The 11945-nt window shown below is 34.0% G+C and overlaps 2 protein-coding genes across 3 annotated transcripts; both read right to left on the reverse strand.

The window, feature by feature from the left end:
* Positions 1-1878: 1878 nt before the first annotated feature.
* On the reverse strand, positions 1879-7942 carry LOC126627453 (uncharacterized). Of its 2 annotated transcripts, none has more exons than XM_050297013.1 (14): positions 7490-7942; positions 6324-7134; positions 6114-6249; positions 5961-6033; positions 5774-5872; positions 5355-5657; positions 5144-5251; positions 4456-4527; positions 4104-4190; positions 3856-3927; positions 3670-3759; positions 2993-3109; positions 2379-2447; positions 1879-2168 (listed from the first exon to the last, which is right to left on the reverse strand). In XM_050297013.1, exons 1-14 carry the CDS (start codon positions 7712-7714, stop codon positions 2094-2096), a joined length of 2337 nt encoding a protein of 778 aa, XP_050152970.1. In that variant the 5' UTR covers positions 7715-7942; the 3' UTR covers positions 1879-2093. The 2 variants fall into 2 exon arrangements, with proteins under 2 accessions (XP_050152970.1, XP_050152971.1); XM_050297014.1 differs by having other exon boundaries at positions 2993-3100; positions 7490-7941.
* A 1606-nt stretch (positions 7943-9548) lies between these two features.
* LOC126627461 (LIM domain-containing protein WLIM2b-like) lies at positions 9549-11656 on the reverse strand. Its single transcript, XM_050297026.1, has 5 exons — positions 11296-11656; positions 10611-10710; positions 10463-10485; positions 10268-10357; positions 9549-10079 (listed from the first exon to the last, which is right to left on the reverse strand). The coding sequence occupies exons 1-5, from the start codon at positions 11428-11430 to the stop codon at positions 9786-9788; spliced, it is 642 nt and encodes a 213-aa protein (XP_050152983.1). The 5' UTR covers positions 11431-11656; the 3' UTR covers positions 9549-9785.
* Positions 11657-11945: the final 289 nt, after the last annotated feature.

Consider the following 11945-nt stretch of genomic DNA (forward strand, 5'->3'; position numbering starts at 1 on the left):
GGAAGGGGGTTCGTATGGGAGGGAAAATGAAGAAAGGAAGGCACGCTGGGAGATAAACCTCAACCTGTGTTTTTTTTTAAATTTTTTTATTTTATGATGATTAATTCCCTTTTTCTATTTTTTTATGGTTTTCTCTCTTTTTATTCATTTTCACAACAATTATTTTGTGAATGGTCAGACGTATGAACTAGTGCACAGATTAATCCGATAGAACACCAAACATTCGACTAATTTAGTCAATACTATCCGATGACTATTTATCCCATCTGACTGAAATAGTTAGTACTGTTCGAGCTGTCAAACGAGGCCTTACTGTATTTAGCTAATACACTGAATCAAATGTTACATTTTCTATGAAGCACAATACCAACATATGGGCATTATAATGAAGTAAAGTTTATCTGTTGATATCTCTATGAAATTATAGATATGTGCTTGTTCTATTTCAAAGAGATGACTAATAGCCATGGTCTTATTGGGTAAGAACAATCTGAATATCTCTCTAGCCTGCATATAAATCGCTCATAGAAATGATTTGTATTTATATATGGAAATAGATTAATCCTACAATGCTCAACGAAGAAAACATTTGTTGCTACATCTTCATATCTCTCATAAATACATATCTCCAAAGTTTTTCAGTGAACATGAGCTTCAGAAGGCCAAAGTTATTGAAGGCAGACAAATTCATTCCAACAACAACTTGGCAGACTTCTTCACCAAATCTCTACCAAAGTTCACATTCCAGAAGTTGGTGCATAATATCGGATTACATTAACTTTGTAATTAGTTAGATTGAAGAATTCGAAATCAAGGGGAGCATCTAAAACATATCAAAGTTTTAACGATGCAACCGATATTGATATGGGCATCCAAGGGAGAGTGTTGTAGATGGAGGTGTGAATGGTAATAGTAATAGGCAACCAAATATGACTGTAGCTTTACAATGTTGTCAGAGAAAAAGTCTAGTTAAGATTATTAGGTTGAAAAACATAATCAACCAAATAAGACCAAGGAAGAATGGAAATCTCTACATAAAGAGGTATTTGCATCATTGAAGAAAAACAACACAAAAATAGAGAAAAACATAAAAGAAAGAAAGAAGAAAGAAAGACAGAAAAAGAGAGAAGAGATTTGCAGAAAAAAATACCAGTGAGCCAGGCTAGAGAGAATAGAGAAGTGAGACAATAGTGAGAGTTATTTTGCACTCCTATTATTTCAAATAATGAAAGAAAGTATTATTGCTGCCTCGACGACGTTGGCACACTTGCAGAACCTTGTAAATATTGTGTTTTATTTACTTTAAATTCTATTGCATACATATTCTTAATTTCACAACATTTTACAATTTTCGTAAAAGTTGTTTATTAGCACTTTAAATAAAGGGAATTTTAACGAAAAGCACCCGGTACTGTTCACTTTAACGAAAAACCACATTTTTACACTAAAAAGTCAATCATGATACTATTTACTTTACCTTTTATTTTGTCCTTATCATTAAAACTCAAAGTTTTCAAGCCCTTTTCATTAGTTTTCCTTTAAATAAATCATCATGCACACTTCCATATGTGTAAGTAGTCGTTCATTGTATTTATTGAAAAAGCATGTTTGAATAGAAAACGTCAATAACGGCAGCGTTTCTCAATTGAGTACATTGTCCGGCCACAAAAAGCATACAAATGCATATAGAAAAAAGATTTTCACACTCGTTTTCTCGTTTGCACATAATTTATTTTGTCCCTTGATTGTCTTTTTGTTTATTCAATCTATAAGCGAAAAATAAATGCGGGTGTGCACATATAGGAAATAGGTATACTGAAAGGATAATTTTAGGGACACTAAATTAGTGTACCAAATTTGGATTTGGATCCCAAATGATAATTTTAGAAAAGGAGCTTTCTGCATTCATAAACTAATAACTCTAAATTATAGCTTGGAGGATTTACAGATCCCCATCTCTACAAAATGAAGAAACAATTTCAATCCTCCCCGCCATGGAAACAATTTCCTTTTCTACCTTTACAAAATTCCAAATGATGCTTATCAAGAACGAAACCGCACTCGCAGCGTTTATAACCCGGATAAGAACAGAACTAGCCTACTCTGCTTGTACATGTTAGAATCACAGATTTCATCTCTTCTTTGTCCAGTGAAGTTTGAACTATTACCTGCAAAAAAAGAGTAACGCAATTGATAATTGATTCTTTGCTCTAAGGTCACTAAGGAGCTTGCTTTTTAAGAAGCACTTCTAATGCCTTAAAAGCAAGATAATTTGATTGAGATAAGCATTGTTTTTCTCTTTTTCTTTTTGAAGAATAAAAAAGGAAAATAGTAACTGAAGCCTTGAAGGAAAAACTGCTGTGGTTTCCACAACTCACCTCTTGTACTTTATTTTCCGATCGAGCAAGTAACTTGTACTGATTCTCAAACATGGATGCCATATAAACCTGCATTGAAAAGATAGATCCAAAGCAGATATTTGAGTTCGGCAAGATAAGTAAACTATTTTGAAGAAGTGTACACAGATATTTGAGTTCTAGCAAAAACATGACGCTAAGAAGACCAGGTCAAAGAAGAGACATTTTCCAGCATACTAATACAATACATAAAGCATTAGAAAGGGATAGACTCTCAACCGAATCAGATTCCTTTAACAATTAATGTATTGGTTACAACGCATTGTTAAGTATTTGTGCAGTCTGTTGAACAAACTCATCAACCATGCAGCATCGTCATGTTACCTTGCAGCCTTTCAAATGAGAAACCAGGTCCGTTTTTATTCTGTAAAATTATAAAATCCCTAAATACGTTCCCACATACAAATTTAGATTACTAGACACAGCAACAAATTCATAACCAATAGTCATAAATCTAAAAGTTTGGTGATTAACCTTGATCAAGCAAATTACATGACAGTGCAATTTAAAGTACATAATCGTACCCTGCTTTCTACCAACCTTAACTTTGATCAAGAAATGTTAGGTGTTCGTACCTGAAATGTTGGAGCTAACCCTGGGCTCAAGAAATAGCGACCTTTTGAGACAGACTGGATTAGTTCGGTTTGTTGCAGCTCTTTGATAAGACATTCGACATCAGCCCACTGTCGAAACTATTGAATCAGATAACGTGTTGATAAGCAATAGAAACATCATATATAGAGTCCGTTCATGAAGTTACCAGATAGTTTACATATGTATAATAGTATCATTGAGGTTACATCTTCTATTTTTTCCATCAAAGAGATAAACATATGACAAATGAAATTAGATTCATGCATGATCACATATAGATTAAGTACAATAGCATATTAAATTATCCCCATAAATCACATTCTATACCAAAAAGGAAAAAATATAAACATGCTACTTTCTTGTTCATGTCGTGGCATGATTCTAAACAAAATCTGTTCTTGCTGATTTAAATCCTTGCAACAACAAAATTCCCAAATGTCTTCCACTCTAAACAAAATCTGTTAACTGCTTTATGGTTTATGCATTTATTTTCTATTTTTGTTTTTTAGTTTTGGAAAAAGCATTTGATTTCTCTTATTCTTAACTAAAGCTGGCGTTAGCATATAAACATTACAAGTATGCGCTATGCTGTCCACAACTATGATGATGTAACTAGACTAATATATCCCACTCAACATGTGAACAAAAATAAATAAACCTCAGTATCTGCTTGTGCTGCTTCTAATCTCCCATCTAAACTATCACGATCACCAACCACAGACTCCAAGGTTTCCATCAATGGATCTGGCTGCAAAAAACACGAATGAATCTTTCTTAGTAATTGAATATCTCATCAATCAAAATTAGAAATGTTTGCGTACAAAATCCATAAGATATACATTACCATAATCTCTTTTAATGATAAGAAGATACGTTCAAGTGCAAAATCCAGTTGGTAAACTTTTGCCTCCATAATCTGAGATCAGAAAGAGTTTCTTTATGTGATAAACAAGATGCAGAGAGAAAGTAGCAAAACAGTAAGAAACACCGAAACTCTAAAAGTTGCTAACGAACTAAGTACAAATCACAAACTTCGGTGGAATAGACTGAATTTGAAATAGTACCCTACAGTTTGATCATTGACCAAATTACCTGGCCAACTTTGAAGTAAGAAGAGGGATCCACAGTAGCGTCCCAAGATATTTCTGTCTGATGGATTAATGCAGGCACTCCTTCAACCTACAGAATTTTAACTAGGTTCATTTTTGTGAGAAAAACTAGGTATCCCAGTCTTGGCTCCATTTTCAGGACCCTTAAACAAAGAAATATAGCACAAAGAATTGTGCCAAAGCCAGATGGTAGCAAGGCAATCCATCAACAGATTATTTTGAATAACTTATACATACAAAAAATCTCTTAGTGGAACAAAAACTGTGATATCACAACAACCAAGTAAAGTTTTTTTCCACTTCCAGAGACAATGAGCGGAAAACCTTTCAGTTACCTCAACAAAAACGCCAAAATAAGTAATTTTCTTGATGCAGCATTTCACGACATCTCCAACTTGAAGTTTTGCCTGCCATAAGAATTACCATACGAGATTAAAACAAAATAGTTCATACTCGGAATTGTACAATAAGCTTTCGAGAGAACATGGCCTTCAGACACTTAATATATTAGTGACAAGATTGCTTCTCAGTTATATAAGAATCACCCACGTAAAAGAGATTTTTCAGACCAACTTACAAATATATTTGGATGAACTAATAAATCCCAATTTTGGGAGTAAAGGATATGTTCTTGCTCAGGTTCCAACCAGAAATCATTTTTAATTAACTTACACATATAGCATATACCAGAAATAATATTAATTAGTTTCCAGAGACCAATTCCCTTTCCCAGGTTCCAACCAGAAATGTAGTCCTTACATACTAAAAACAAAATATAAAAAACTGATTTCTCACAATCAGCTTCGGGAAGTTTATATATATATAGACACACACTTTTACCACCACCCTTAACAATAAAAAAATTGGTTAGTCTTCGACTCTTCGGAAAATGTTGAACATGATCTTTTAAATACAGAAATGGAAATAGTTGTTACCAAATACTGTAGCTTAAAAAGAATACTAAAGAATAAAGGAAAAACAAACAGCATTCAAGATACATCACAAATGAAAGTGGCCTCTCACCATGAGATTTCGTTTTCTCTCAACCGACTCTTCCTTCTCTTTTGGCCTCACTGAAAATACCAGCTTCCCAAACTTTCTGTTGGCCAACACCACTTGTACTCTGATTTTCTACAAAATTAAGTTTCTAAAAATTAATTTAAAGGAATAAATGATGACAATGAAGTTTCCAAATGCAGCAGTAATGTTCTAATTCAGGTCACTTTCTTCAAACCTGGCCAACAAATGATGATAAGAATTTGATTTTCTCTTGGTCATAAATCCTAAGAAGGTCTTCCAATTTCATATCTGGTGAAACTACTTCCTCACTTTTTGTATCTGTATCAGGATCTTCTAGGCTTGGATTAGGAAGAGTATTTGTATCCACCATATCATAACTTCCAATAATTCCTAGATTTCGCCTGTACAATGACGGGTCTAAGCCCTTCTGTCTCAACCATGACTCAAAAGCTAAGAACTTCCACTTGGAAGAAAGATTACGGTATGGCAAAAATCCAATTAAAGAGCGGAAAGATACCTGTCATAAAGGTAAACTCAAACTCAGAAAGGTCAGATGGAAAGTAAATATAGTTAATAAAAAAACAGTACAGAATAAATAAGAGCCTATGAAATGGCTGTCCAAAGTGTACTTACAACAAAACCCCTGGTGCTAGCACTTATCAGTTCTACATCTCCCCTGTCTCCTTTTTTAACCATATTTTCAGCCATAACCCAATCAGCATCTTCATGACCCTATAGATTTATAGAGAATAAATTTTTCGTAACAGAAAAAAATTCAAGTTAAGGAAAAATCAGAGTTAAACGTGAATAAAGCACTGACCTCAATGAGTGATTCTCGCATATTTTCAGAGCCAACAAAAATGCTCTCTTCATCGTTAACAGGTTTGTTTAATCTATAAGAAAACAACCTGATAATCAGGCCAAATATAAACTTAGAGTTGAGACATAAACATTTGAAACTCCTTTCATTTACCTTTTTGGTTTTCCTTGTAGTGCAGTGTCTATCATCAAGTCAACATTAGAAACAGGTAAGCTTTTATCAGACAGTTCACTTGAATCAGATAACTCCTCACTGGACTCGACAGTGCTCTGCTCATATGGCTGCAATCCTTAAAATTTCAAGCACAATATTAATTTGACAATCCTAGCTGAAGAAATTCTGTAACGCAACATAGAGTAGTACCTATAAGGGTGTCATCCTTTTGACCAGGACCATCTTTGGATTCTTCAAGACTGTTTCTTGTTGTGCTAGCTGCAGTAAATTCAGACAAATCCTTGGAGCTATAATTATCTTCAACAGTATCAACGATACTAGATTCACCATTCTCAGATTTCTCATTATCATCTTCACTCTTTGTTTTGACGCCAGTTGCTTTGGGTTTTTCTAATAAAGTAAAACCGCTAACCTTATCATTTTCTTCTCTCCACTTCTCCATTTCTGCATCACCAATGACATTCTCATCCACATCACTAGATTGCTCTTGTTTATTTTCGCTACTTTCATCAACACTCACCGGTTGGGGTTTTCTCAACAATGTCATATCACTAAACTTCTCCTTTGGTTGCTCAATCCTCATCTTCAAGGACAAATTCGGTTTAATTTGCAACCTTGAAGGCATATCCTCAACGTCATCCTCATTAAACAAAGTTGGCTTTCTCAAAATAACATTAGGAACACTATGTTTAGTAGGTTCCATGGGCTTGGAAACTGGGCGTCTCAGGTTCTTAATCAGTGACAGTCTTGGCTTATCATCCACTTCAAATTTGACTCCTTTCTTTGGCACCGGTCGGACCAAGTTCACACCATCCAATGACCTAGATGACTGAACTTCCTTAGGCCCATCAAAAGGTACCTCATTTTCTTGGCTGGTTTGAACTTCCTTGGCCCCATCAAAAGGTACTTCCTTTATCTCTACAATTTTACCCTTGTTCTTGTAAAAGCTTTTCTCAATATCCATATAACTAGCTTCTGGGTTTGCTTTTCTTCCCAAAATCTACAATACAGAATAATAACATTCTCAAAAAATAAAAAATAAAAAATAATAAAAAAGAATCCAATAGAACCACCATGCCATAACAATTCATACATAAACATACACACACAGAGTCTCTCTCTCTCTCTCTCTCACACACACACACACACACACACAGACACATATACATATACACAGAGAAATCTTCTAAATTACCATATAACTAGCTTCTGGGTTTACTTTTTCTACCCAAAATCTACAATTTAAAAACAATAACATCTTAGAGAAACTAAAAGGTTTATCTACCAATTCTAACAAGTTCGTATGCAAATTTTATCAAACAACTGTTTGTTGTGCAAACACTACACATAGATACCTTGGCAATCGTAAGTTTGGGGTCCTCGCCGATCAAGCGACCGAACTTGAGCTCCATTTGGTCCAAAGGGTCGAGCTTTGGCTCCTCCCTGGAACCGAAAACAACCCATTTCTTGTGCCTCGGAGGGAAATTTTGGGTTGTGGAAGAAAGTGAAGGAAGAAGACGAGTGCGAGTGAGAAAGAAAGGGGTGGTGTTGGTGGTGAGGGAGAGAGAGAAACCGTCCATTTCTAGAGAGAGAAAGGAACAGCTAAGCTCATCAGAATTTAGAGAGTGGTAATGGATGCAGTTTCAGATAATAGAAAAGATTACTGAGTGAAAGGCTTTGAGCTCTCAGAGAGAGAGAGAGAGAGAGAGAGAGAGACTGATAGAGTCAGCTTTTGGAGGTTTTGGGGAATGGACGAACAAGTTCTATTATCCGCCGGAGAGCGCGACGTGGCGTTTATCCGAATCTTTGAAAATTGGCAGGAGTACTAGGGATTTGCCTGCTTATGTTAAATCTTATGTAATTAAATTTGAAAGTAAAACCAAGTTCTAATCAATATGTCAATCTTATGTGAAGGTTATCCTCTTGCCATGAGCCTGTGGCAATCTTTGTAATTTTATCTGTGTATTAAATATTTTTATTTTAAAAAACTAAAGGGTAAAAACTGTCCACTATGAGTAGTTTTATTCTGTTAGTGAATTCTTTTTCACAATAATATTAATTGTTTTCAAATCTTAATTAAGGGGGGATAATTTTGGAATTATGAATCTTTCATCATGCTTGCTCTGGCTTTATATATGTAGAATCTTTTTTTTTTTTTTCAAATTTAATCAGACATTTCTTGTACTTTTATTATATTATCCTTTGAATATCTAGTTCAAAGATGCATGGTTATGCCTAGTTTGGTATTTTTTTTTTCACTAAAAACTGCTTCACTTTAAAGTAAACCTGGTAATTTCTTACACGACCCGTTAACACGATACGTAATTGATACGAAAATAACGAGTTTCGGGTCAACACGATAACTAATCGTGTCATTAACAGGTTCTTAACAGATTTACACGAGGGTGACACGCGTATAACCCGTTTCGAGACATTAAGAAAAAAGTTATTTTGACGATTTTAATTTATTTAAACTACTAAAAAAACTTACTATAAAATTCAATAGTCATATTGTAAAGTATATTGTATATTAATATATATTATTGTATTATTATTCTATTTAAATTTAAAATTTTATTTATTTATTTATTTTCATAGTATACTATAGGCAAATAGTGAGATTAAAAAAAATTATAAAACACAGTAAAAATAAAAATATCAAGTAATTTAAAAATACTAAATACATTATAAATAAAAATATCAAGTAATTTAAAAATACGAAACACATTTGAATGGTTTACAATGTTTGGTTTTTTATGCTTAGTTTATGTGGAAGAGCGTACTAATGTGGAAAGCCTTAATGAAAACATTGTCAATATAATTCTTGAAAACAATATATCAAGCCAAATTTCTAATACCATTTTCTTTGGTGATTGATGAAAATTGAAGGGTTTTATTGTAAAAAATGCACAAGGTTCCTCAATCTTGAAACGCATATCCCTCGATTTTGCATATCCTTGAACATTTGGTATTTTGTAGTAATGTACTAATGTTTTTTCATTAGGCTCTTATTTTGGAGTATGTAATACTTGAAAGATAAATGTTCTTTTTATGTTTTGAAGTAATATTATGTGACAACGTGGTATGCATATACTAATTTAGTAATATGTTTTCCATTTTTTGTTGCGTCAAATTATGTTTTTCATTTTCATTTAAAATATATTTTCTTTAACGGATAATGGGTCGGGTCATATTACCTGGTAATATTAACGAGTCGATTTCGGGTCGGGTCATAATATCAATTTACTTTAACGGGTGTTACACGACACGATCCATTAAGATATCGAGCATGTCACAAACACGGAGAATACGACACGAATGCCAGGTCTACATGTACCCACCATGTCTATTTCAAGTTTTGATCACTCACTCCAACGCATGATACAATTTACCGTTTGCATTTGCCAGACAGAATTAAGTTTCATTCAGTTTAAATGTATTGAAATTCACAATTGAACATGCTTTACAATTTCGTTAGACATTAATTCAAATGCTCTTTTCTACAAAGAAAAGCTTAATCTATGTTTCCCTTCAGCTGGCATTTGATGAAATAGATTGAAAATGTCACAGTTATTGAATCCCTCTGGACCTGCTTTTAAAAATCCCAAAACCACAAGCTTAATGGAACATGCCATTGGCAGGTGTACATTTTCATGATTGCTCTTGTGGGGCTGAATCTTGCGTCTCTTGTGCTACTTCTGTTTCTTCCGCTGGTTCTGGTTGCGATTCCTCAGGTTTTGGTTCCGGCAATGTAGCTCCATTTTTCTTTAGTGAAGCAGTCTTGGTAAGGTGGCTATAGCTGCCCTTCTCCTTGAACAGTTGGGCAAAGTGGTGCTTGCAGTATAGAATTCCATCCAGAGCAGCACAGTTTGATGGTGAGAGGAAGCAACCCCCATGGTTACACCTAAAGCATGATTTGTGGTAAAAATCTCCCTCCATGGTAACCTGTCACAAAAAAATTCCTGGAATTTACCAAACCTCAAGCCAACCACAAAAATATTAACGCATCAAGTTATAGTAGAAATATTATTCACTCAGTTTGTTATCCTGCACTATTTTCGTGAGTTTGTAAAATAATATATAATATTAATTTGAAGTGCAAAATTTTGAATTGAGATATGTAGGATTCAAACCTTCTCTAGTGGATACACAGTTTTGGTGCATACAGCACATTTGTCTACGGTCCCAGAGAACATGGAGGACAATTTGCTAGGGGTCCTAGTCTGTACATATATAAAGAATGTGTAAGTTTTACCGCACATACATAAAAAAAAAAAAAAAACATTGAGCAAATATAAAATATAATGTATTAGGGATAGGATGTGTACCAGTTCATTTTGTGACTTTCCAGCTGCATCAAACAAGATTGAACAAAACAGTTTTAGCTCATCAAAACTTGAAAAAAATCAGTGAAAAAAAGAAAATTAGTTAAAGATTTGTGTACCAAGAAAATTGTAATGGGAAAAGGGATCTTACACGTCTGAAATTTCTTAGAAAAGTTTCCAGTCTCCTTGAAGAGTTGCTCAAAATGAGGCTTGCAGTATAAAACTCCATCCATGGATGAATAACTACTCATCTATAAAAGCACAAAAACAGCCGCTTCATCCTCCATCCATTTCTTGTTTATTTCTTTGTTAATGTCCTCAACTTCTTTCAGTGTGTTAGTATATACGTAAATGGGTGCTCTTTCAATATGTTAGTATATACATATTTGGGTGCATCTAACCTAGGTGGCTAACTTTATTTAGAGAGCCAATCTAAATTAAAAGCCAAAATCTCATAAAAGAAGATGATTGTAATTGCTTTTGTTTTTTTGTTATACATGTGATATTAAGGAATGGGTGAATCAAACTTGAGACCTCAAGTATAAAAGTGAATAAGTCCAACTTATCTGTTAGCCTCTTGTGATTGTAAATGCTATTAGATTTATGATTTCATCATTCGTACTAATTTTATTTTCAGCCTCCAAGTTATTAGTCTTTCTTGTACCATTTATAAGATTGTGAATATATAAACTACAGGTTCAAACAACATTTCAACAATCTTATAATATATAATCAAGGGTTTAGTCACAATCTACGATATAGAAAAAGAATATTATCCGCTAAATTGTAAAAATAATGAAAGCAGTACGTATATTGTCATTGCATGCAAAACCTACCGAAAGTTGTCCATTGCAATGACTGCATTTGAAGCAGGTCTTATGGTAGGCAATACCATCAGCAGATAACTGGTCAATGAAATGAACGGTCTTATCGCAAGCCTTGCATTTCTGTTGGGTTCCGCTGAACGACATTTTTCTCGTTTGTCCCAAATATTCCGATCAACAGAAAAGGATGGTTTAATAGCTGGGACAAAAAGAAAGATTGCAACAAGATGTAATGATCGTTCAACAAGAAACCATGAAAGTTCAATCTCTAAATTGCTTGGAATTTCGAGATTGAACTCTCGGATATATTTCCACCACCTTTCAGCTTTTCTTGTAGTTGGCAAAAGTTGAGGTTACAGGTCCAAATTAAATTGGGCAATGAGTGGAGAAGGTGAATTGCTTGGTATATATGGAGGACACGTGAAGAAAGTTCCATCACTTTTGGAGGATAAACAGAAAATACTAATTATGGGATTAAACTCAATGCCAGCTTGTTTGACTGTGTCTTTAGAAATAAGGTACAGGTAAGCTTTAGCTTGTTCAATCTGGATAATTACTATATTTAGAACATAGATTACTCACCCACATAATTCATCTCATGAATATAATATGGGCCAATTGATAAATGGAGAAAAAAAGGTGCAAGTACAAAAAATATGAGA

The sequence above is a fragment of the Malus sylvestris genome, chromosome 6, assembly GCF_916048215.2.
Source record: "Malus sylvestris chromosome 6, drMalSylv7.2, whole genome shotgun sequence".
Classification (NCBI taxonomy): domain Eukaryota; kingdom Viridiplantae; phylum Streptophyta; class Magnoliopsida; order Rosales; family Rosaceae; genus Malus; species Malus sylvestris.